Consider the following 27,936-nt stretch of genomic DNA (forward strand, 5'->3'; position numbering starts at 1 on the left):
GTGTGTTTTAGCAAGAAGATCTAAAGATGGGTCTACAGAGCCAAATGAAAAGTACAAGACTTTCATTTAGAATCATCGCTTTAATTTACTAGTTGCGAGATTTCGAAAAAGTACTTAATTTCTTTCAGTCTATTTCCAGAGGGCAATGTGATTGTAGCTTACCCAGTTTCATGGACAAATGAAAGCTGAGATTATCTAAGGGAGTCCAGAGTGACATAGGCACCCAAGAAGGAAGAGGATATGGCAATTATAGATGCTGACTGGATGATTTTTTTTACAAAGAAAAGTGCAAAATGAAAGCAGACTGGGGGAACAACGGTGGGGAGCAGGAACTGACTTTGATGGTCCCTTCTGTTTAGGTCATTCCCTGCAAGGAGAAGTAAGCCAAAGAATGACAAAAGAAAATAATGTCCACATGGATGAAGCTTTTTGAGTGACAGCTTCATTATAGTATGGTCTGGGAGAGCTGTTCCATGAAAAACATCAATCGCTGCATCTTTAATAAAGTGTTTTTCTTTTTGGCTTATTACATTTCTCAGAGAACAGTTTTACAACCTCTTACCTTGAGGATAGCCTGCCAGAATTCTGGAACCTAAAGGGAGAAAACCCACTGGCATTCTCAGTTATTTGGCATTCATATAACCTCCTTGTTTGGAGGAAGACAGAACTTCCCTCAACCAGACCTAGTATTTCCCAGGCCAATGACAGCCTCTCTCTCATAAAAATAAACACATAAACAAACAAACATCTAATCTTCTGCCACGGTAAAGGAGAGGCAGCTTGCTGTTTATACCAAATTAGGAAAGGATCTGGGAGGGGAATCCAACAGAATCTTAAACAGCTTTCAACCAATCCGCTATTTTTATGTTTTAGCCTCACCTTGTCACACTGCTTGAAGAGGTACATGATATTACTAATTCCTGAACCTTTTGGGGTTTTGTAAACTGGGCTGCTTCAAGGCTTTTCCTGCTGCTACTTGGGAAAAGGTTTTCTTGGGTCTGCTAAGTAAAGATGACTCATCTATCAGCTTTCTAGTTTCTAAGATATTGCTGTTGTCTCTTCTCCTATTTTGCCTGTGGGTTTATGTATTTTTTTAAGTGGTTTACTTTTGCTTTAATGGGGGTTTTGGTGGTGGCAGAGGTTAATGTGCATATGCAATCTGCTTACTTTAACCAGAGGTTACTCTATCTACTGTTCCCTTCTCCAACCACGTTTCTATACTATACTCACTAATATGTAAATATCCTTCAGTTTTAAAAAACACAGGCTGTTTCCTGCATATCAAAACCATAATGTGATACCACCTTATTCCTGCAAGAATGGCCATAATCAAAAAATGAAAAAAATAATAGATGTTGGTGTGGATGCAGTGAATAGGGAACACATCTACACTGCCAGTGGGAATGTATACTAGACAACCACTACGGAAAACAGTGTGGAAATTCCTTAAAGAACTAAAAGTAGAATTACCATTTAATCCAGCAATGTCACTACTGTGTATTTACCCAGAGGAAAAGAAGTCATACAGAAAAGATTCTTGCACACTCATGTTTATAGCAGCATAATTCGCAATTGTAAAAATGTGGAGCCAACCCAAATGCCCATCAATCAATGAGTGGATAAAGAAACTGTGGCACATATACATGATGGAATACTACTCAGCCATAAAAAGGAATGAATTAACAGCATTCACAGCAACCTCGATGAGATTGGAGACTATTATTCTAAGTGAAGTAACTCAGGAATGGAAAACCAAACATTGTATGTTCATTCACAACTGGGAGCTAAGCTATGAAGTTGCAAAGGCATAAGAATGACACAATGGACTTTGGGGACTCAGAGGGAAAGGGTGGGAAGTGGGTGAGGGATTAAAGACTACAAATTGGGTACAGTGTATACTGCTCTGGTGATGAATGTGCCAAAGTCTCACAAATCACCACTCAATAAATTACTGATGTAACAAACACCACCTGTTCCCCAATAACCTATGGAAATAAAAACAAACAAAAAACACAAGTCCTTTCCTAATTCTTTTTTTTTCTCCTAGCAACTTCTCCTAGAAGATCCCTCCAGATCTCTGTCTGATAAATGCCTTCTATAACCACCTCCTTCCCACTCCAAATCCAGTAACCCTGTAAGTTTTCATAGTACTTTTCCACACATCTCTTATCAGTGGTTATCTTACTCAGCCTGTGAGTCTTTCCTTGTAGACTGTGCACTCTTTGAGAACCAGGATTATATCTTAATCATCTTAGTATGTCCAGTACCTAGTACACAGATTAATATATGGTAGAAATCAATAAATGTTCAGAAGAAGAAGAAAAAAGGAGTAAATAACACCCTGATTAAGCAGGATGTATTCTACTGATTTATACATTCTTAATAATAACCCCAAATCTCCTACCTCATACATACAGACTAGTTATCAACACTGCTTGAGTAAGCAAAGCTCTCTTGGGGTTACTTAAAAACTTTGAAATTGTGAAGTCAATTTGATATGGAAAGCTTGGGCTTCCAGAAGCCTTTTTTTCCTCATACTTTTAAACCTCTATATGGTTTCCTATACTGTTCAGAGCCCTTGTCCTATGAAGCTCAATGTACGAAATTATACAGCAACCAATTAAATTTTATAAAAAATTTTGTAAGCAATTGGAATTTCCAGCCTTGACAATATCCGATACTTGACTTTGAAGCCTCTCCTCTTTAATAAGGTAGGATCCTAGGTTACTTTTAGAGATATTAGCCATTGGTCACTGTCAGCTGAAGTCACACTAAACCCAGTGTTTAGTGTAGCTGACCTTTTTTAAAAAAATAGTCTATAGTAATATTTTATCCATGGAGAAAATAATACATCGACTTTCATTCTGGCAAAATTCCCAGACTAGCACTTTGAATAGTACTGTGTTAAATCATTTCATTATTTCAATCATTTCATTCATTATGTCCTTATACCTTAACTTCTGTTCCATATTTTCCATTTTTTCTCTCTCTCTGCCCCACTAATTTTTGTGTTTGATGTAGTCAGAGGACTATGTTTATATGGATATTCAGTTATCCGAGCACTATTTTCAGAAAAAACTTTCCTTTCCCTATTGCATTGCTTTGGTGCCTCTCTCGAAAATACCAGAAATGTGGGTCCATTTCTAATGCTCTTTTTCATTGGTCTCTTTGTTGATGCTATGTCAGTACCACAGTTTTATTGTAGATTGATATAAAGTCTTGAAATCAAGTAGTTTAAGTTCTCCCATTTTGTTCCTTTCAAAGAGTGCTTTGCCCATTCAAAGTTCTCTGCATTTCCATATAAATTTTAGAATCAACTTGTCCATTTCTAGAAAAAAAATCTGTTGCAATTTTAATTTGGATTCCATTCCATCTATAGATCAATCTACAGAGAATTCTTAACAATATTGAGTCATCCACATCTTTTAAGTTTCTTCTTTTTTTTTTTTTTTTAAGACAGAGTCTTGCTCTATCTCCCAGGATGGAGCGCAGTGGTGCAATATTGCCTCACTGAAACCTCCATTTCCTGGGTTCAAATGATTCTCATGCCTCAGCCTCTTGAGTAGCTGGGATTACAGGTTGAGTTTTTTACGTTTAATGATTATGTAATTTAAACTTATCTGGCCATTTTTGTTAGTCTCTTGTTATTTGCTTATTTCGTATTCGATCTTTAACTTTTAAAATATTTAAGTTATTACATATTTGAAATGGATAATTTCAATATATATAATCTTTTGGGGCTTTGTCTAAATCTGGGGGTTACTGGTTGTTTCTGTTGACAGTAATTCATACTGGCTCATTTCTTTGATATTTAGAGTCCATTTCAAATTGTGAGGTCTTGTTTTATTGAATTTTCTCTGTAGGAATCCTGACTGGGAATGCATTATTCCAACAAAGGATTTACAATAGTTTGTTATGGAGGCAAAGGTAGAGGGCATGCTACCTGAATAAGGATTACTTTATTTTTATTCCAGTGTTCCAGCCTGATGCAAAACTTTCAGGTTCAACCAGATGGCCAACACTTACAGAGGCCAAGGATGTACTCACAAATCTGACTGTCCCAACTGCTAATTGCTCAGGGTTTGGCTTTCTCTATTTGTCCTTTTCTTCAGAGTATAAGGAGGTATACATTAGAGATTTTCTTTTATTCTTGGGAGAAGCAATGTATCAAAATCATGGTTTATATTTGTAATTTTCTGAGATCTATTTCTATGTTAGTGAGAGGGTTCCTCATAGTATGCAATTTAACATGATGCTGGAAATAGAAGACTTCACTGGGTTTTCAAATTATAATTTATTCTTAAAAGATCTTAGCTAGGATCTAGACACATAAAAATCTTTAACTGTATATTTGATAAAATAGAAAGTTAAGGCCATGATATTTTTGGAGAGTTTTTTTAGTAATCTCAGTTTCAAAAAATACTAAAATATGATCAGTTCTTTGAAATGAAATGATACACAGGAATAGTCTATAACCTCTATGAAACCGTGCTGTAAAAAATTACATTGGCATTGAAATAACCTCATAAACAGTCTTCTGGCAGTAATATGTTCCACTTAATTTTCCCTTGTGGACAGGAAAGACAGAAGAGTAACTTCTAGGTCATGAAAAGCAAAAATTACCAAAGTTTTTGAATCACTACCTAAAAATTAGTTCATTTAGTTAATATTTCTTTCTTAAAACATCAACACAGATGTTTGGCCGCTCTGCCTTGAAACTCTATGCTTTTGTTAAAAAATGTTCAGAATGTCATGTTAAATCCCTGTTGATAAGTACGTTGTTGCATGAAGAATATAAATACTAACAAATCCCAAGTGGGTAACACATTAAAGGAATAACACATTAAACTAAGAACATCACACGTAAGCCCATTCATAACTGAGAAGGGTCTCTATATAACGTTCAACAACAGCATGTGCTTGATGAAGCACAGGATCTATTTTTATGTATACATAAAATAGTGGATTATAAAATATTAAGTGTTCCTCAATCCAATTTTTTTTTTCTTCAAACAACTCTTGAGTGAATCAATTGTATTAGAAAGCTGCAAAAAACTTCAGGTCTTTTTGTTTCTAGAAATATAATTATTCAAATGAAAAATATTTGTAGTCTAAAGGTATCTGCTATTCTACAAGTGCCATAATTGTACATGCTAAAATTAAGTTCAGAGAAAGCCTTAAAAGTTAATTCTTCAGTTAATAAACAGCACAGAAAGTACTAATAGCAAAAAGTTCCAAAATGCTTTTTGTAATTTTAATACCAATTATTGGGGAATCAGAAAATTACTTGACTTTAGGACTTCTAGAGACCTTAATCTGTTAATTCTGTTCCTTTATTCTCTATAATAATGGTAACAAACTAGCTGTAATAAACTAACAAAAGATGTGGCCTCTTCAGGGTAAGTTCTTTTCACAGGATACTAAAATTTCCTTTCTAAAAAACTGAGGACTTTTTCAAATTATAAAAGTAATATATGCTTGTTATATATCTTATATAATGCAGTTATGTGTGTATGTTTCAAGCAGAGAAGGTTTTAAAATGGAAACAAAACTCTTCTAATCTATATCCCACAGATAAACATTGGTATCTCTCTCAGGATAATCTTAACAGGGTTGTGTAAATACTCTTCCAGATTTTTACTATTATATATGTACATACATACATACATACATACATACATACAATTTTAGGTTAAAAATAGGTTCATATCTATTTTATGTAACTTCCTTTTCGCCTACCTAGCAATATATAACAGTTTTCCCATATCAGTACATACATAGATCTACTTGTTTGTATTTAATAGCTGAACAGTATTCTAAAGAAGAGTTGTACCATATTTAATCAATATCCAAAGGGTAAGCATTTATGTTGTTTTTGATTTTTGCTGTTATAAAGTCTTACATCTACTGTCTCATACACTAAAGAATGCATAGCCAATAAAAGTGAATAATTTCCTGAATTGTCAATTAATTTAAACAAACTACAAGGTGTTTGAAGTGAGTTTGAGAAGATAAATATTCCTTTCAAAAAATCGAATTGCAGTACTCTAGGAAATAAAATATGCCTAAGCTATAGGCATATACAAGCTAAAGTTATGAAGAATGATAAAATGAACACCCATGTACCTAAATAGAATATTACCATTACATTGGAAGATCCCCATGTTCACTGCCCTTCCTCTCTGTCCCCAAGAGGTAATTTTCTTAAATATTTTGTTGCTTAATGACTTAGTTTTAAAACATATTTTTACCAAGTATGTTTGTATCACTAGATTAAATGTCATTAAATAATATATAACATGTGTTTGAATTTTGTATAAGTAGAACCATATTATAGTTGAACTGTTCTTTTTTCATTTTTCTGTAACTCAGGACAGTGCTGATGAATTTTCTTTCTACTTTTGTACATAATTATCTCCTTTAAGATTCATCTACATTATCCATTGTGACTGCAGTTTATTTCTTTTCTTTTCTTTTTTTTTTTTTGAGGCAGAGTCTTGCTCTGTTGCCCAGGCTGGAGTGCACTGGCATAATCTCAGCTCATTGTAGTCTCTGCCTCCTGTGTTCAAGGGATTCTCTTGCTTCAGCCTCCTGAGTAGCTGGGACTACAGGTGTGTGCTACCACACCCAGCTAATTTTTGTATTTTTTACTAGAGATGGGGTTTTACCATGTTGGCCAGGATGATCTCCTGACCACATGATCTGCCCGCCTCAGCCTCCCAAAGTGTTGGGATTATAGGTGTGAGCCATTGTACCTGGCCAAGTTTATTTATTTTCTCTGATAAAAATATTCTAGTGTTAAGAAGATACTATAAATTGTCCATTCTAATGCTGGTTGGCATATGAGTCATTTCAAGTTTTCTGCTATTTTGAACAATGTTGCCATTAACTTTTTGTACATATCTCTTGATGTATGTGAGCAAGAGCTCCTCTAGGAATGAAAATAGAATATGCTTCACATGCAGCTTTATAAAATAATGACAAATAATCTTATTTCTTCTATCTTATTAAATTTTCTAAAGTAGCTATACCAACTTACATGTTCACTGGCAGAGTTTATATGTTCTATTTGTTACATAAATTTGTTTGATATTATCAGATTTTTAAATTCTTGCCAAATAGTGTAAAAGCCTCCCCTTGTAGTTTCAATTTGCATTTCTTCAATTATTGACACAGACCATCTTGTTACACACTCATCATCCAAGTGGGTTTCCTGATACCTTTTTTTTTTATTTTGAGATCTTATGTTAGGCTGATTTATAAGTGCTGCTCTGGACAGTTACACAGTTTATTTACATTGAGGAGTTGTCTGACTTGAACATACTGTACATGGCAATTAGAAGTCATCATGGCAAGAGAAAAACCACAGCTGGCCCCTGCAGCCAGCACAAAAACCAGAGAATGGTAGTGGAAATGTAGATATAACGGTGGGGTTTGTTTCTTATTACAAAAGAAAAAAAATAACTTCTCAGTATTAACTAATGAATGGAGTATTTCACGCTGGGAGAAAAGACATCGGGATACAAAATTACATGTGTTTTGACTCTAGCCCTGTCCCCCTATCCTTCAAGAGCAGAGGTAGGAGACAGTAAAAGCAAACAAGTAATTCTGTAAAAATTACTTAAAACCCTACAGATTTGATTAAAATCGAAACTTCTATTTTGTTTTTTAAAAATTTAATATACCAAAAGGCCTGTTTTAGAGACATGTTATTCCCACCAGAAAATAACCCCAATATCCCCTCTGTCAAGTAACATGCTCAAGTTGACTAGCCAACTCTTAACCTCTCAGCTAACTGAGTAGCTGGGATTATAGGCACATACCACCATGCCTGGCTTATACTTCTTATAATCTGAGCACTAACCTCTCACTCTGAGGTTTATGTTCTCACTCTCTTTATGGTATCTTTTAATGAACAGAAGTTCTTAATTTTAATTTTGTCAAATTTATCAATATTTCCTTTTAAGATTGGCACTAGTGACTTGTTTAACAAATCCTTCCCTACCCCCATGTTGTAAGGATATTTTCTGCATTACATTTAAAAAATTTTAGGCTTTATAGATTGGCTTTTTTTGGCTCTTCATATTTAAGTCTTTAATACATGTGGGATTGATTCTTGTGTACTGTGGGAGGTATGTGTGGATTTTTTGTATCAATGGTATATTACGTGTACATGTCCCAGCACTATTAATTTAACTGCTCATCTTTTCACCGCTGGTGCCAATTTTGTCATAAATCATGTTTTCATATATGTGTGCATCTGTTTCTGGGATTTCTATTTTATTCTATTGGTCAATTTGTTTATGAATAGGCCAATTCTACACTGTCTTAAATAATATAATCTCTTTTTTTTGAGACAGAGTTTCGCTCTTTTGCCCAGGCTGGTGTGCAATGGCTCAATCTCAGCTCATTGCAACCTCTGCTTTCTGATTTCAAGTGATTCTCCTGTCTCAGCCTCCCAAAAGTAGCTGAAATGACAGGCACCTGCCACCACACATGGATAATTTTGTATTTTTAGTAGAGACGAAATTTCACCATGTTGGCCAGGCTCAAACTGCTGACTTCATGATCCGCCCCACTCGGCCTCCCAAAGTGCTGGGATTACAGGCATGAGCCACCATGCCAGGCCAAATAATATAATATTAAGCTAAATTTTTGACATCTGACAAGGTAAATTATTATGCTTTGTTATTTTTCTTTTGGAGTATATTGGTAATTTTAAGGCTTTTGTTATTCTATTTAAGGTTCTCATAGGAATTGCACTGCCTCGTAAATTGTTTTGGGAAGAACTGATATCTATAACATACTGAATCTTCCAATCCATGTACATGGTATATTTTCTCATTTATTTAGGTGTTGTTTCATTCATAAATTTGATTAATTATATCCTATAATTCTTGCTTTCCAATATACCAATATTTAACATGCATTTATTACTCTGGAGTCCCACAGAGGATCTTTGAAATCTTAATATTTAATTACATTTCCACCTTGTGCAAAATATTTGAGAGAGGAACTTTGTATCACCTTGGAATAGAATGACAATGTCACAGACTATCTAACAGGGAACACAGAATGAGGAAACGAGATGATCAACTTCTCCTAAATTGTATTCACTGTTTTGTGGGAAGTTTATTTCTGAAAGATCATACATGTATTTTGAAGCCAAATGGAAATTTTGTTGTTGTGCTTTACAAACACTAAGTACTTAAATACTTAATTGAGTGATTCATTTATCATCTGGATTACCCACCATTCATTGTCCCCTGCCTGAAGGGTACAACTGAAAATTGACTGAAAAAGGCTGATATAACTATAAACATTAATATATAACTGAATGCTTTAAAGATTACTTTTCATTTTCAAAGAACTTGCTTATATTAGCGAACTAGTAAAATAATCTAGCATTTTTGAAGAGAAAAGAACAAAAAACACTCAATATTTATGCCAAGTAATAAATAAGTATTTCTGACAGAAATTATGATAAAGATACTGACTCTTCATCATATTAGTTGTGGTAGGCTCAAGAACTGATACATTGGTAATTACTAAATACTCTGGAAAAATGAAAAGTATTCTCAAATAAGAGGAATAATCTGAAAAAACTACAAATTACCTGTAGGGTACAATTCATCATCCTTATTATGTAGTCAAACTGTTGATGGTCTAATATTGCCCGGTTTTGCTGGACATGCAAACCCAATTCATCAGTAAGACACTGTCTTGCCGCCTTTCCTTTAAGGGCTCTGAGTGCAGCAGGAAGGGTCTGCGGACAAGAGAGATGCAAATGACCAAATGGTACAACTGTGGAAACAGTAACTTTCAAACAATCATCCTGAAAATTCAAACACATCCTGTAATTTATTTCACACAGTTATTAGTAAAATTAAACTCCTAGGGAAGAGGTGATTACTAAGACAAATGATAAAATAGATTTATAGTTATTTTATTTATAAACCAGCAAGAAATATAAGATAATTACACGATAAATTGAAAAACATTTAATTTCACTTTTTTTCTTTCACTTAACAAAACTGGTTACCAAATTGTTGCTTCAGATCATCAGTGAAGGCATAGATATGTAAGACACCTTCTTCCTATAACTAGTCAATTTTCCATGGCAAGAACAGAAAGAAAAATTAAAACAATAAGAAATATAAGTGATTTTATACTTTAAAACTGGTTGGCTGCTTAATCACTATTCAGCTTTAATTTCTGACTGGAAAGTTCTATAATCTCTTCTTATTTAAATATCATAAAAAGGAAAGAAAAAGGACTCGAAGTTGAAAAAATAGGTATCTCTAGGTGTATGCATTAAAACTCTTTTCACTTTACTATAACAACATCCATAAAGATGTCTCCTTCAGTCCACCATGTAGGACCTAATTTACTTCACACACAATAATAATAAGCTTAAAAACCTAAAAAATCAGAACAAAGTAGAAAATAAGAAGGAAGTAGGAGGGCATAGTATCACTACAGGCAGGTGTAAGAAATAGGATGTGAAAGTTGAAAGCAAGAGAAGTGAAGGACTCCAACTATAAGAAAAAACAGAAACCAAAAAGCACAAAATATAAAGAGTGCTGGGTCAGTTAGCGTAAATGCAAACATTCTTACATACTTTACCGGTCCCCGAAAATAGATATTCAGAACAATGACAATGAATCAGTAAGAAAAGGTTATACTATATCCAGCATGTTTTCATTGAAGAAGGCAAGAAAACATGCTCTAAGGAGGCACATTTAAGTTGAATACCATAGTTCCTATAATCCATTACATATTCTAAAGAGTCTTTGCAATAAATAAAATTATATTTAAAATGTTAAGTTTTGGTCAAGTGTGTTGGCTCATACCTATTATCTCAGCATTTTGGGAGGCTGAAGCAGCTGGATCACTTGAGGCCAAGAGTTTGAGACCAGTCTGGCCAACATGGCGAAACCCAGCTCTACTAAAAATACAAAAATGAGGTGAGCATGCTGGAGCGGGCCTGTAGTCCCAGCTACTCGGGAGGCTGAGGCAGGAGAATCACTTGAACCTGGGAGGTGGAGTTAGCCAAAATCATGCCACTACCCTCCAGCCTAGGAGACAGAGCGAGACTCTGTCTCCAAGAATAAAAAATAAAATAAATAAAATGTTAAGTTTCTAAGTAATATGCCAAAATAGGGTTTTATGAACAATGTTTCAAAGTCAGAGAGAAAAAATTACTACAAATATTTTTCTGGTAGTCAAGCTTGGCCTAACAGCTTTAAATCTTACACACTATTCATTTAAAATGATCCAAACAACGAGAGGATACTTTATTAGGAAAAGGGACAGAATTAAAGAAGAGATCAGCTGGTAAACTCGGCAAGTAAATCTGAAAGGGAAATGGTAAATGCTTACTTGGGAAAGATGGTATTTTATTACCTTTTCAGTCTCCAAAATTTTATTTTCAAATATGAATGAGATGCAGTTTCTGACAACTTCTAGTCTCTGTGCACTGTTGAAAACTGTCGTCACCTTGTCCATTATCGAAACTAGTAAAAGAATATAAAGAAAGCACAAATAAATTAAACTCCTTTGGTAATTACAAAAGCAAAGAGACTATCACCTTGTCCATTATCAAAACTAGTAAAAGAATATAAAGAAAGCACAAATAAATTAAACTCCTTTGGTAATTACAAAAGCAAAAAGACTATTACTTTAAGATCGCAGGGTGGGCGTGGAGGCTCAGGCCGGTAATCCCAGCACTTTGGGAGGCTGAGGTGGGATGATCCCTTGAGCCCAGTGGTTTGAGATAAGCCTTGGCCACATATCAGGACCCTTCTCTACAAAAAATACAAAATTAGCCAGTATGGTGGCTTGCACTGTAATCCCAGGGACTTGGGAGGCTGAGGTGGGAGGATCACTTGAGCCCAGGAGTCTAAGGTTGCAATGAGCTAGTATAGTACTACTGAACTACAGCTCAGTGACAGAGTGAGACTGCATTTCTTATTAGAAAACAAACAAATAGCCGGGCATGGTGGCGCATGCCTGTAGTCCCAGCTATTCGGGAGGCTGAGGCTGGAGGATCTCCTGAGTCCAGGAGTTCTGGGCTGTAGGGCGCTATGCCAATCGGGTGTCCGCACTAAGTTCGGCATCAATATGGTGACCTCCTGGGAGTGGGGGACCACCAGGTTGCCTAAGGAAGGGTGAACTGACCCAGGTCAGAAACGGAGCAGGTGGAAACTCCCGTGCTGATCGGTAGTGGGATCGCGCCTGTGAATAGCCACTGACTCCAGCCTGGGCAACATAGCGAGACCCTGTCTCTTAAAAAACAAACAAACAAACAAAAAAACAAAAAGAAAACTAACAAATAAAAACTGTTTATATGACCTACACTTTATTTTTTCCCTTATTACAGAGCATTGAAGGTATTCCATATCATTATTTTTATTACATGTTGAAGTGTCAGGCTAGTTAATTAATAATTTCGCAGGATAGATTCTAATGAGACACTTAACTCTTTTGCAAATTAATTCACATTGCAAAGCAAAATTATATTTAAAAAGTAAACATCTATTTTAAACTTTGTTTATAACTAGTAATACTGTTAATATTTCTAAGATATTACCAAAGAAAAACTACATTCCACAAATTATTAGATATTACAAATTTGAATAGAGGGAACTTGAAGGAAACAAGTAGTGTAAAAAAAGATAAATGATCATGATCAATTATCTGCTATACTGTCTTAGGAAAGTCACTTTTTAGTCATGCAAACTTATCACCTTTCACCTTTTACCATAGGGTTAGAAAATTCTAGTGTATTAGTGAGACTACTAAGCTAGTTACCTAAATAAATTTAACTTATTAACATTAGAAGGATATAAATGAAAGTATTTATACAAAATTTATACTTTCACAAAGAACTATACTATGCCATTTGTTTAAATGGTAGTAACAATAATTCTTTTTTTAATATAAATTTAAGGAGTACAAGTACAGTCTTGTTACATGGACAACATGCACAGCTGGTAAAGTTTGGGCTTTTAGTGTATCCATCACCCAGAATAGTGTATATTGTAGCCATTAAGTAATTTCTCATCCCTCACCCCTTTCCCACCCTCCTAGCCTTCTAAGTTTCCAATATCTTATTATTCCACACTTGATGTCCATGTGTACACATTATTTAGTTCCCATTTATAAGTGAGAACAGTATCAATAATTCTCAAGCCAAAAAGACTACTTGTATTTTATGGCCACTCTTTGGAATCTAAAGGCACAATCCCTTCACCTTCTTCCATACCTAAGAAGAAAGACTATCATATTTTACTCGTTAGTATTCCTTTGATCTCATCAATATAAAACTTGTGTTCTTCAAATAATGTTCTAAGCTTTTTTTTTTTTTTTGAGACAGAGTTTCACTCTTGTTGCCCAGGCTCATGTACAATGGCGCGATCTCAGCTCACTGCAACTTCCGCCTTCCAGGTTCAAGCGATTCTCCTGCCTCAGCTTCCTGAGTAGCTGGCACTACAGGCATGTGCCACCATGCCTGGCTAATTTTGTATTTTTAGTAGAGATGGGATTTCTTCATGTTAGTCAGGCTGGTCTTGAACTCTCGACCTCAGGTGATCTTCCCGCTGTGGCTTCCCAAAGTTCTGGGATTACAAGCGTGAGACACCACACTCAGCCTTAAACTTTTTTTTTTTTTTTAATCAAAATGACTATAGGTTCATAATAAGCAGCAAAAGTAATACAAAGAAGATCCCTGTACTCATCACCCAGCTTCCTCCTATGGTGACATCTTTCATAACTGTGTTTTATCAGAATAAGGAAAACACCTGGCACAATACAACGAACTAGACTATAGACCTTACTTGAATTTTACCAGTTTTCTTCAAATCATTTTTAATCATGTAACATTAATTTTCTGGTTAAACTGATTATTTCACACAACTTTTCTCTTTGAAATGCTCATTCATAATTGTGGGCTCTGGTGCTTCCCAAATAGGTTGGTGGCATAAACTGAGTATCTATATTAGAACAGAAAACTTACAATCTCCAATTAATATCACATACTTCATTGAAAGAGCAACATCTTTAATTTATGTTTATAATCTTTTAATTCTAAAATATCTTTAGTAGTATTTTAAATTTTTTTTAGGCTGAGTTATTAGAAAACATATTTTCTTCTTCTTTTTTTTTGAGGTGGAGTCTTGCTTTGTCACTGAGGCTGGAGTGCAGTGATGCAATCTTGTCTCACTGCAACCTCTGCCTCCCAGGTTCAAGTGATTTTCCTCCTGGAGAATCACGTAACCTCCCAAGTAGCTGGGACCACAGGCGCATGTCACCATGCCTGGCTAATTTTTTGTATTTTTAGTTAGAGATGGAGTGTCACCATGTTGGCAGGTTTTGAACCAGGCTGGTGTTGAACTCCTGACCTCAAGCGATCCACCCACGTCAGCTTCCCAAAGTGTGGGGATTACAGGCATGAGCTGCTGTGCCCAGCCAGAAAACATTTTCTTATAATAAATATGTTTACTATCTGGAAATTTTCCCTTTGGAGAATCCAACCTAATTCACATTTCATAATGCGAAGTGATCAGTCACCAGATGCTATACACTTGTAAATATACATGCATGTAATTAACCAACTTCAAAATATATCAAGAAAAATAGGAAAAACTGAGAAATGGGCAATTCTACTACTATAATGGGAGACTTTAATATATCTTCTTCAATAGCTGGAAAAAAGAGAGAAAAGTCAGTAAAAAAAGACAACTCACAAAATGGGGAAAAATTTGCAAATAATATATCTGGTAGAGGACTTATATATAGAGTATGCTTGCAACTCAATTCTTTTTTTTTCCCATTTATTTATTTTATTGCATTTTAGGTTTTGGGGTACATGTGAAGAACATGCAAAATTGTTGCATAGGTACACACGTGGCAGTGTGATTTGTTGCCTTCCTCCCCATCACCTACATCTGGCATTTCTCCCCTTGTTATCTCTCCCCAGCTCCCCACCACCCCCTCCCCTATTTCCCCCCAACTGACCCCAGTGTGTAGTGCTCCCCTCCCTGTGTCCATGTGTTCTCATTGTTCAACACCCGCCTATGAGTGAGAACATGCGGTGTTTGATCTTCTGCTCTTCTGTCAGTTTGCTGAGAATGATGGTTTCCAGGTTCATCCATGTCCCTACAAAGGACACAAACTCATCGTTTTTGATGGCTGCATAATATTCCATAATGTATATGTGCCACATTTTCCCTATCTAGTCTATCGTCGATTGCCATATGGGTTGGTTCCAGGTCTTTGCTATTGTAAACAGTGCTGCAATGAACATTCATGTGCACGTGTCCTTATAGTAGAACGATTTGTAATCCTTTGGATATATACCCAGTAATGGGATTGCTGGGTCAAATGGAATTTCTATTTCTAGGTCCTTGAGGAATCGCCACACTGTCTTCCAGAATGGTTGAACTAATTTACACTCCCACCAACAGTGCAAAAGTGTTCCTATTTCTCCACATCCTCTCCAGCATCTGTTGTCTCCAGATTTTTTAATGATCACCATTCTAACTGGCATGAGATGGTATCTCAATGTTGTTTTGATTTGCATTTCTCTGATGACCAGTGATGATGAGCATGTTTTCATACGTTTGTTGGCCTCATGTATGTCTTCTTCTCTAAAGTGTCTGTTCATATCCTTTGCCCACTTTTGAATGGGCTTGTTAGTTTTTTTCTTGTAAATCTGTTTTAGTTCTTTGTAAATTCTGGATATCAGCCCTTTGTCAGATGGGTAAACTGCAAAAATTTTTTCCCATTCTGTTGGTTGCCGATTCACTCTAATGACTGTTTCTTTTGCTGTGCAGAAGCTGTGGAGTTTGATTAGGTCCCATTTGTCTATTTTGGCTTTTGTTGTCAATGCTTTTGGTATTTTGGTCATGAAGTCCTTGCCTACACCTATGTCCTGAATGGTTTTGCCTAGATTTTCTTCTAGGGTTTTTATGGTGTTAGGTCTTATGTTTAAGTCTTTAATCCATCTGGAGTTAATTTTAGTGTAAGGTGTCAGGAAGGGGTCCAGTTTCTGCTTTCTGCACATGGCTAGCCAGCTTTCCCAACACAATTTATTAAACAGGGAATCCATTCCCCATTGCTTGTTTTTGTCTGGTTTGTCAAAGATCAGATGGTTGTAGATATGTTGTGTTGCCTCCGAGACCTCTGTTCTGTTCCATTGGTCTATATCTCTGTTTTGGTACCAGTACCATGCTGTTTTGATTACTGTAGCCCTGTAGTATAGTTTGAAGTCCGGTAGTGTGATGCCTCCCGCTTTGTTCTTTCTGCTTAGAATTGACTTGGCTATGCGGGCTCTCTTTTGGTTCCATATGAAGTTTAAGGTGTTCTTTTCAAGTTCTGTGAAGAAGGTCATTGGTAGCTTGATGGGGATAGCGTTGAATGTGTAAATTACTTTGGGCAGTATGGCCATTTTCACGATATTGATTCTTCCTAACCATGAACATGGAATGTTTCTGCATCTGTTTGTGTCCTCTCTTATTTTGTTGAGCAGTGGCTTGTAGTTCTCCTTGAAGAGGTAATTTACGTTCCTTGTTAGTTGTATTCCAAGGTATTTTATTCTCTTTGTGGCAATTGTGAATGAAGTTTGTTCCTGATTTGGCTCTCTTTAAGTCTGTTATTGGTGTATAGGAATGCATGTGATTTTTGCACACTGATTTTGTATCCTGAGACTTTGCTGAACTTGCTTATCAGTTTCAGGAGATTTGGGGCTGAGACAATGGGGTCTTCTAGATATACAATCATGTGGTCTGCAAATAGAGACAATTTGACTTCCTCCTTTCCTATTTGAATGCCCTTTATTTCTTTTTCTTGCCTGATTGCTCTGGCTAGAACTTCTACTACTATATTGAATAGGAGTGGTGAGAGAGGGCATCCTTGTCTGGTGCCACATTTCAAGGGGAATGCTTCCAGTTTTTGCCCATTCAGTATGATATTGGCTGTTGGTTTGTCATAAATAGCTTTTATTATTTTGAGATACGTTCTGTCAATACCTAGCTTATTGAGGGTTTTTAGCATAAAGGGCTGTTGAATTTTGTCAAAGGCCTTCTCTGCATCAATTGAGATAATCATGTGGTTTTTGTCTTTCGTTCTGTTTATGTGGTGAATTACGTTTCTAAACTTGCGTATGTTGAACCAGCCTTGCATCCCCGGGATGAAGCCTACTTGATCATGGTGGATAAGCTTTTCGATGTGCTGTTGCAATCGGCTTGTCAGTATTTTATTGAAGATTTTTGCATCTATGTTCATCATGGATATTGGCCTGAAGTTTCCTTTTCTTGTTGAGTCTCTGCCGGGTTTTGGAATCAGGATGATGTTGGTCTCATAAAATGATTTGGGAAGAATTCCCTCTTTTTGTATTGTTTGGAATAGTTTCAGAGGGAATGGTACCAGCTCCTCTTTGTATGTCTGGTAGAATTCGGCTGTGAACCCGTCTGGACCTGGGCTTTTTTTGGGTGGTAAGCTCTTAATTGCTGCCTCAACTTCAGACCTTGTTATGGGTCTGTTCAGGGTTTCGGCTTCTTCCTGGTTTAGGCTTGGGAGGAGGCAAGTGTCCAGGAATTTATCCATTTCTTCCAGGTTTACTAGTTTATGTGCATAGAGTTGTTTGTCATAATCTCTGATGATGGTTTGAATTTCTGTGGAATCTGTGGTGATATCCCCTTTATCGTTTTTTATTGCATCGATTTGGTTATTCTCTCTTTTCTTTTTTTTATTAATCTGGCTAGTGGTCTGTCTATTTTGTTGATCTTTTCAAAAAACCAGCTCCTGGATTTATTGATTTTTTGAAGGGTTTTTTGTGTCTCTGTCTCCTTCAGTTCTGCTCTGATCTTAGCTATTTCTTGTCTTCTGCTAGACTTTGAGGTTTTTTGATCTTGCTCCTCTAGCTCTTTCAGTTTTGATGATAGGGTGTCAATTTTTGATCTCTCCTTGCTTCTCATGTGGGCACTTATTGCTATATATTTTCCTCTAGAGACTGCTTTAAATGTGTCCCAGAGATTCTGGTATGTTGTGTCTTCATTCTCGTTGGTTTCGAAGAACATCTTTATTTCTGTCTTCATTTCATTGTTTATCCAGTCAACATTCAAGAGCAAGTTGTTCAGTTTCCACGAAGCTGTGCGGTTCTGGGTTAGTTTTTGAATTCTGAGTTGTAACTTGATTGCACTGTGGTCTGAGAGACTGTTTGTTACGATTTCCGTTCTTTTGCATTTGCTGAGGAGTGATTTACTCCCAATTATGTGGTCAGTTTTAGAGTAGGTGTGATGTGGTGCTGAGAAGAATGTATATTCTGTGGATTAGGCGTGGAGGAAAGTTCTGTAAATGTCTATTAGGTTTGCTTGGTCCAGGTCTGAGTTCAAGTCCTGGATATCCTTGTTAATTTTCTGTCTGGTTGATCTGTCTAATATTGACAATGGGGTGTTAAAGTCTCCCACTATTATTGTGTGGGAGTCTAAGTCTCTTTGTAAGTCGTTAAGAACTTGCCCTATGTATCTGGGTGCTCCTGTATTGGGTGCGTATATATTTAGGATCGCTGGCTCTTCTTGTTGCATTGATCCTTTTACCATTATGTAATGTCCCCCTTTGTCTCTTAGGATCTTTGTTGCTTTAAAGTCTAATTTATCAGAGATGAGAATTGCAACTCCTACTTTTTTTTGCTCTCCATTTGCTTGGTAAATCTTCCTCCATCCCTTTATTTTGAGCCTTTGTGTATCCTTGCATGTGAGATGGGTTTCCTGGATACAGCACACCGATGGGTTTTGGCTTTTTATCCAATTTGCCAGTCTGTGTCTTTTGATTGGGGCGTTTAGTCCATTTACATTTAGGGTTAATATTGTTATGTGCGAATTTGATACTGCCATTTTGGTGCTAGCTGGGTGTTTTGCCCTTTAGTTGAGCTGGTACTTGTTGATCCTTTATATGTGTACAGCCTCTTTCGGGAGCTCTTGTGAAGCTGGCCTGGTGGTGATGAAATCTCTGAGTACTTGCGTGTTCCCAAAGGATTTTATTTTTCCTTCACTTATGAAGCTTAGTTTGGCTGGATAGGAGATTCTGGGTTGAAAGTTCTTTTCTTTAAGGATGTTGAATATTGGCACCCACTCTCTTCTGGCTTGTAGGGTTTCTGCTGAGAGATCTGCTGTGATTCTGATGGGCTTCCCTTTGTGGGTAACCCGACCTTTCTCTCTGGCTGCCCTTAGTATTTTCTCCTTCATTTCAACCCTGGTGAACCTGACGATTATGTGCCTTGGGGTTGCTCTTCTTGACGAATATATTTGTGGTGTTCTCTGTATTTCCTGGACTTGAATGTTTGCCTGCCTTGCTAGGTTGGGGAAGTTTTCCTGGATAATATCCTGAAGAGTATTTTCCAGCTTGGATTCATTCTCTTCGTTGCATTCAGGTATGCCTATCAAACGTAGATTAGGTCTTTTCACATGGTCCCACATTTCTTGGAGATTTGTTCATTCCTTTTTACCATTTTTTTCTCCAGTCTTGTCTTCCCGTTTTATTTCATTGAGTTGATCTTTGACCTCTGATATCCTTTCTTCTGCTTGGTCAATTCGGCTGTTGATACTTGAGCATGCTTCGTGAAGTTCTCGTGTTGTGTTTTTCAGCTCCATCAATTCACTTATATTCCTTTCTATTTTGTCCATTCTCGTTAGCATTTCGTCAAATCTTTTTTCAAGGTTCTCAGTTTCTTTGCATTTGGTTAGAACATGTTCTTTAAGTTCACAGAAGTTTCTTACTACCCACTTTCTGAAGTCTGATTCTGTCATTTCATCACACTCGTTCTCCCTCCAACCTTGTTCCCTCGCTGGTGAGGAGTTCTTACAACTCACTTCTAAAAAGACAGCCCAATTTTAAAATGGGCAAAGAGACACTGAAATGGCCAATAGCACATGAAAAGATGCTCAGTATCAGTGGCTGAAATTAGAACCTTTATACACTGCCAGCAGAAATCTAAAATGGCACGACTGCTTTGGGAAATGGTTTGGCAGCTCCTCAAAACATTAAACGTAGAATTACCATATGACCCAACAATTCCAATCCTAAGTACACACCCAAGAGAACTGAAAACATGTCTATACAAAATCTTGCACATAAATGTTCACAGCAGCATTATTCATAACAGCCAAAACGTAGAACCAACTCGAATATCCATCAACTGATAGATAAATAACCAATGTGATACATATCCAAACAATGGAGTATTATTCAGATATTTAAAAAGAAATGAAATACTGATACATGCGACAACGCAGATGTACCTTGGAAATATTATGTTAAATGAAAGAAGCCAGTCACAAAAGATTGCATATTGTATAATTGTATTTATATAAAATGTCTGGAATAGGCAAAGCTATGAAGACAGAAAGTAGATTACTGTAAAAAGCTGGGGAGGAGGTGTTTGGGGAGGAAATGGTGAGTGACTGCTAATAGGTTTGAGGTTTCTATTTAGGTTATAAAAATACTCTCAAATTAAATAGTGATAATGGCTCAAAGAGTCTGTGACTATACTAAAAATTATGGAATTGCACATTTTACACTGGTGAATCTACTGTATAACTTACATCTCAATAAAGCTGTTATTTAAACAAAAGATTCTATAGTGGCAGCGGTTGGGTTATGATTGCCTTTGTGGGAGGTAGTAAGTAAAACAGGGTTTCTGAGTATTGATAATGGTCTGATTCTAGCTACAGGAGTTTGTTCACTTTGTGAAACTTCATCAAATTGCACACTTTTTCTTTTTGGTCTTATATCTTTAAAAAAGGTTTACTTTTAAAACAGACAGACAAATACATACCAACAGGTGGACCTGCTGGCACAACACATTTCTTTTCTACTCGCATAGCAGGAGGTGCATTCTGGTTCTTAGCAAGATTTTCCTGTATTAATTCCTGAACCCGGGCTTCATTAATCTTTGGGAAAGGAAGAATATGAACTCGCAAGTGGGATCCTTCCGTTGGGCGTGGAACTTTCTGGAATGCCATATGAGGGTTTGGATTCTCCTGTAATATCAGACATAGGTAAAATTATTCAAAAGTTAACAATGGCAGGTCACCAGGAAGGGAGTGGGAGCTTACAGGGACACGAGCTGAGTGGTTATACATACATTCATATATATGCCATAAAATATGAAGTACCCAAATCTTACTTCTTCTCACATGATCTGCTGGCAGCATCTGATACAGCTGGCAACTGTCTTCCTCTTCCAAGAACACTTTCTTTACTTGGTTTCTAGGTCTTCTTGCTATATCTTTGTCTATTTCTCGTCTCCCTAATCTCTTAACAATGTGAATACCTCAGGGCTCAGTCCTTGGGTCTTTTTTCTAGTAATACTTATTCCTTGGTGATCACTTCCAGTCTCCTATCTTTAAACCATAAAAACACCAATAAGTCACACACTTTTTTCTTCAAGCAAGCTTTCTCCTAAACTCCATACCCACATGTTTAACTTTCTATACAGTATTTTCACTTGGATTTTTAAAAAAAATTCTAAACTTATATCCAGAATGGAGCCCTTAATCTTCACCCACCTATAACCCTGCTTTTTTCAGTCTTCCTCACATCAGTATATGGCACATTTATTTTTTCCAATCACTTAGGCAAAAAGCTTAGAGTTATCTTTAATGCCATTCTCTAACACCCAATTGTCCATTTCTCTGCAGATCTTGTGGGCTTTACCTTTAAAATGTTTACAAGCTGGCCAGTTTCACAACACTTTGGTTCAAGCCAACACCTCATGTTACAGCTACAGCTCTGCAACAGTCTCCCAGTCTCCCTGCTTCTGCCTGTACTCCTTCATTCAACAGTGCAGACCACGTGATCTAGTTAAGAGTATGTCAATTCATCACAATAACCATTCTGTTCATTCCAATAGCTCTTCATCTTACTCACAGTTAAAACCCAAAGTTCTTAAAACAACTTACAAGGCCCTACAAGATTTGGCCTTTCTATCTGATGTGTCCTACCATGGTTTCTTTCATTTCGTCTGATCTAGACACACAAAACTTCAAGTTCCTAACTCAAAGCCTTTGCACTTTACTGTTCTCTCTGCCTGGAACGCCTGTGCTCTATGAATCTGTATAGCATCCTCCTTCCTTTCTTGCATTCTTACCTCAAAAGCCACCTTTACCGATTGCCTTATCTAAAATTATACTCTCACCCCCAACACGCTCCTTATCCCCATTATATTTTTTTCTATATCACTTATCACTCTCTCACATACTTTACATTTTATTTAACTTGTTTATTATCTAACCTTCTCTCTGTAAACAAAGCTCCATGATGGTAGATGTATATCTACTGCATTTAGAAACTGCTTAGCACACAGCAGTCACTCTAAATCTCTTCCTACTGCATCTTAATGAGGAGGACTCAATGTTGAACACACATCAGGATTGCAAGAATTGAATTAAATGTGTCAGCTAATATTTTTATAGACTCTTGGGGTTGGCATGAACTTTTATCTAGTCATCTAGTTAAGCAGGATTAGATCTCAAAGACTGCAGGTAGAACGGAATCCATTCTTTTATAAAAGTCTCCAGGGAAGGCTGCTTTACAATTATTCTTGACTAATCCTAGCACTTACCCTTTGCAACCGGGAAATTCCTTATTCCCACTGAACGTATGTTATTGATGCTGTAGATTAAATTCAATACTTTCCCATACATCCTCTTGACAGTTAAAAATGGCCAACTGCCATCACGTTTTAGGGTTGCTTCCCACAATTCTTTTTGGTTATATGGCCCAAAAGAAAAGGTTGGGCTAAGGCAAATGATATAGTTAGCATGTCTCAGCAATATAATAGAAATAATACTGCTTTAAGTGTCAAAATGCATGGGTTTCAGTTCTTGCTCTACTCCTTATTATCTGATGCAGGACAAACAACTTTGTCTTAAGTTATATACTTAGGCTTATCTTATATAAGGCTCCTTAGAAGGTGAAATCAGATTTAAAATCTGCTCTTGTCAAAGCAGCCCTCATACATGCTCTATATTTCCCATCTAGCAAAGACAGGGAAAAATAAGTAAGTAAATCCTTAGTCCAACTCTTAGTAATCACTCTTTCTAAACCAAATGTTGAAAAACTGTATTGTCTGGAATTAACACCAATGACACTGGCCTGTAGTGTCTAAAACTGCCCTTTTCAAAAAGTAGTATTTCCGTTCTTCTCTGTTCTTTAGGATTGACTTTTACACATATCTTGTCTTCTCAAAAATAATAAATATCAACTCTCTAAAACATATTGGGTAGATATCTTTTTTCAGGCTGATCAGGTAATTCATGTAGATCTTGAGATCTGAATTTTTTAAAGTATATTCATTACTTTGGTTTCTACTTATGCTTTCTTTATAATAAAAATTAAAACTTTAAATACATTTGCCATGAAGTAAATATTTATTATAATAAAATTTAAAACATGGAAATATAAAAGTAGAAATAATTTTAGTAACACCAGTATTTTTTCTAGTTTATATATATATATCTTTCTCTATCACTATAGAACAGCTTTCTGTCTTGTTCCAAAAATGACTTAGCATGGTTTAGAAAGAGCAGGATGCGGGCAGCCCCCTGGCACCAAGCAGCCTGAAAGTGCCCCAGCCCAGAAGCTAAGAAAGAGCAGGATGCATTGGACAGGCACAGTGTCTTATGCTTATGTAATCTTAGCACTTTGGAAGGTCAAAGTGGGCGAATCACTTTAGATCAGGAGTTCAAGACCAGCTTGGGCAACATAGTGAGACCTCATTTCTACGAAAAAATAAAAAATTAGCCAGGCATGGTGGTGCCTGCCTTTAGTCCCAGCTACTCAGGAGACTGAGGGAGGAAGAGAGTTTAAGCCTGGGGGATGGAGGCTGCGATGAGCTGTGATTGCACCACCACACTCCAGCCTGGGTTACAGAGTGAGACCTTGTCTCAATAAAAGAAAAAGGAGAATGCACATATCACTTCTAGTCAAAATTTCTAAAAAGTTTGCCCTGTAATTTGGCAAGTTCATCCTGAACTTTACAGAGACATACAAAGACCAAAAACAGTCAAGGAAATTCTGAAAAACAGTTAAGTGAGAGAGTTAAGATTTCCAGATATCAAAACTTACATAAACCTTTAATAATATAGTATAACAACTGTTATTAGTGAAAGGTAAAAAGGACAAACGGAATAGAATAGAGGGCCCCAAAACAGAATTATATGAGAAAATATGATAGAGACAGGTGGCATGACAATTCAGGGAGAAAGGTTAGACAATTCAATGAGAAAGGTAGTATAACAATGTATTTTTACTTTATGATCTCTGATTTTAGAACGCCTAGTTTCAAACCCTAGGTTGGCCACTTACTAGTAGTGTGATCTGGTGCAGTGCCAGTTCACTTACCCCTGTGTTTTAGTTTCCACATCTGTAAGGAAGATAACAATATAGCACCTACTTCATAAGGTTCTTATGAGTACTGAACAAGCTAGTACAGTAAAGCTTTTAGAACACACACACACACACCCACACACACACACCACCCCAGAATGAATCTAAAGTCTGTTTTCTAAAAGTTTAGTCTACATTCATTTAAAAAATATTTATACTCTTTTTTTTTTTTTTTTTTTTTTGAGACAGTGTTTCGCTCTTGTTGCCCAGGCTAGAGTGCAATGGCGCAGTCTTGGCTCATTGCAACCTCTACCTCCTGGGTTCAAGAGATTCTCCTCCCTCAGCCTCCAAGTAGCTGGGATGACAGGCATGAGTCACCACACCCACTTAATTTTCTATTTTTAGTAGAGATGGGGTTTCACCATGTTGGCCAGGTTGGTCTCAAACTCCTGACCTCAGGTGATCTGCCCACCTCAGCTTCCCAAAGTGCTGGGATTACACGTGTGAGCCACTGCGTCTGGCCAAAAAATATTTATTCCCTTATTCTCTGCATATTCTATGGCATGGTACCACGCTTCTATAGCTAAAACCATCTCTTTATCCTAAGATTTCCATCGCGTTACCAACTACTTATATTTTAATAATTATAGTAGTAGTATCCGATAGGTTTTAAATAGATACCATTTATGTAAAAAAAGATGTTGCTATTAGTTATTAACAGTCTTCCCAAAAGCAATTAGAAATATTGTAAACCAAATCCATACTCAATTTAGAATTACAAGCATTTAAAAAATCATGCTAAAACAAAGTTCAAAGTTGAATATCTGTAGTTGTATAGATATTCTACACCAAAAGGCAGATTAGGGGTTAATTTTGTTAAATTATGATATATTTAACTGTGTTTAGAAGATTCAAAAAAGACTCATGCCCCAGAATGTAGTGGTATTTGGTTTTCTGGCTCCTGAGTCTGTGTACTGCTGCCCTCTAATGGGCAGCATGATAAATGTGAAGGACTGCATTTGCCACCTCGAACCTAACTTGGTAACATAATGACTTTTGAGAAGACAGCAGCAATGAGAGGAGGTTAAGGGTAGGGCTCCCTGTACTCTGCATATTCTTAAAAACATCTGCTCTTACTCAAAACATGTTTGGACTGGTCCCTTGAAGGTCACCAACCTCATTAAAAGCTACAGCCCTGTTTGTGTTGAATCTCCTTGTTGAAATAAGGAAATCTGTTATTTTCTGACAGTACAAAGCAGCAGCCAAATTTTCATCTTTGATTCCAGAGAAATGCAAATATAAAGTAGTAAGGGTTTAGACAACTAAACACAGTGAACCTGGCAACATTTTTTCCCAAAGTAATAAAAAAAAAAAAAAAACCTACTGAAGAAAGTTTGGCAGAATGTACTGTCTTAAAATTTTGAACTTAGATAACGATTTTCAAGGAATAGTCTCTATAATCCTGCTTTAAGAGTATACTTTAGTAATTTGAGGTACAATGATTTTTCTCAGGCGTGAAAAAATGACATATTCACACATCATCTGGTCTGGAACACCCTCCCAACCTCCCCCCAGTTTGGTAGGCAAAGTAAGAATATGCCTAGGGGTTACAAAATACAAGGCTTAGAACTAATTTCAAATAAAAGCAAAGCAAAGCAAAACAAAAGCCCCAAACCCCACTGGAAATTCAAAGTAGGCAACAGCCACCTTGGGAAAAAGAAAATTTTTCCTACACATTGGTCTCAGCACTGAGTGACAAATCAATATGATATTGTTAGAGCTTACCAAGTTTCCCAGGTTAATTCAAGTATTTGAAATTATTAAATGTGCACCAATTACACTTAGAGCTATACGGGACAGCAAACTATACAAATTTTTTTTTTTTTCAAATACGGTTGATGAGAAAATGTCACTGGAGTAAATTGTTAAACATTGTCAAAATGTAACTGTACTCTTTAGAGTTGCCTGGTAGTGTACATGACATTGATGGAGTGACTCATCCTCAATTTTCCAACTTCATAGGATCACATCCTTGTGAGATGATTGAGACATTCAATTGAATGTCTTATCCTTAATACAAATAAATTTGGTGGATGACTTTAATATCTGATATGCTGGTTGCCGTAATCCAGGGTTTCTCAATCTAAGCACTAATTGACATTTGGACTTGATAATTATTTGGGGTGAAGAGTGGGTGTCTTGTGTACTGTAAGACGTTTAGAAGCATCCTTGGCCTTTATCCACTAGAAGACAGTAGCACAGTACCTCCAGCTGTGATAACCAAATATGTCTCCAGGCCAATTTAATGAAGTAGGGTGGGAGGGCTGCTGCTGTTGAGAACCACTGCTCTAATTCATGACTCCAGATGGAGATTTCCTATTCTAAGACAAGCACTCTTGTTACAAGTATGAACGCAACATACAGCGACCAGTTAAGAGTTCTATACTCACTCACCTGCTGAAATACAAATTAGAATCACAATAAGATACTGCCACATACCTGTTGGAAAGGCTAAAACAAGACCAAAACAAAAACAAAAAACCAACTGACAATACCAAGTGCTAGTAAGGATGTGGCACAAATGGAACTCTAATATACTGCTGGTAAGAATGCACAATAATATAGACACTTGGGAAAACAGCTTAGCAGTTTCCTATACAGTTAAATACTGTATTTCCGTATATTCTGGCATTCTTGTATGAATCCCAACTCCTAGGTATTCATACAAGAGAAATGAAAACTTATATTCACACAAAAACATATTCAAATGTTTGGGGTGGTTTTATTCATTATTACTAAAATCATCTTTCAGCTGGTCAACAGATAAATAAAACTTTAGTCCATCCATAAAATGGATTGCCACTCAGAAAAAGGAATAAACAATTGTATGAAGCAACATGATTGAATCTGAAATGCACTGTGCTAAGTGAATGGAGCCAAACTCAAAGAACTACATGATGACATTATGAAAAAAGCAAAACTACAGAGACAAAAAAACAGATCAGTAGTTGCCAAGTATCTGAGGTGGTGGGAAGATGTGACTATAAAGGAGCATTAGGGAACTCGGGGGGTGACAGAAATACTCTATGTACTTATTGTGGTACTGGTGGTTGTATGATTTCATGCATTTGTCAAAACTCATAACTGTAGATTAAAAAGTATACATTTTGCTGTATATAACAATTACATCATGATAAACCTGTCTTATAAGTGAACTAACCAAGAAGTAGGATAGAATGGGAGAGGGGGTTCAATTGGAAACCTATGCTTTGGGGTAGGGCTTCATTTCATCATCATAATCTACATAAGTTGTTTATGTCTATGTCTTGACTCTCTAAGACTAAAGATAATCAGGAAATCTTAATTCCTTCCTATAATTAAAAAATTCCTTTATTCAGAGTTGGTAAACATTATAAATATTATCAGTGTAGATTACAATTGCGTGGTAGTGAAATTCATATGTGGCAGAAATGTAAAGGGTGTAGATTTTATTTGATTTGGACTAGTTATTTCTCGTACTTGAGTTTTGTTCTCCCATTAGGATTC

The 27,936-nt window shown here is 36.5% G+C and overlaps 1 protein-coding gene and 1 long non-coding RNA gene across 3 annotated transcripts in view; one reads left to right on the forward strand and one right to left on the reverse strand.

Moving 5' to 3' along the window:
• Positions 1–27,936, reverse strand: part of SBF2 (SET binding factor 2) — a 479,501-nt gene that overhangs the window by 176,669 nt on the left and 274,896 nt on the right. For both annotated transcript variants that reach the window (XM_032241013.1, XM_032241012.1), the window contains exons 14-16: positions 20,837–21,041; positions 11,407–11,516; positions 9,617–9,766 (exon numbers count right to left, since the gene is read on the reverse strand). In XM_032241013.1, coding sequence (XP_032096904.1) covers positions 9,617–9,766; positions 11,407–11,516; positions 20,837–21,041 — 465 coding nt within the window. The remainder of the gene's footprint in view (positions 1–9,616; positions 9,767–11,406; positions 11,517–20,836; positions 21,042–27,936) is intronic.
• On the forward strand, positions 21,218–27,907 carry LOC116525249. The gene is made up of 3 exons (XR_004257635.1): positions 21,218–21,304; positions 27,615–27,616; positions 27,897–27,907. It is a non-coding gene; the product is annotated as an uncharacterized LOC116525249 (long non-coding RNA).

This window comes from Sapajus apella, unplaced genomic scaffold (assembly GCF_009761245.1).
Source record: "Sapajus apella isolate SASKATOON/1434 unplaced genomic scaffold, GSC_monkey_1.0 scaffold47, whole genome shotgun sequence".
NCBI lineage: Eukaryota > Metazoa > Chordata > Mammalia > Primates > Cebidae > Sapajus > Sapajus apella.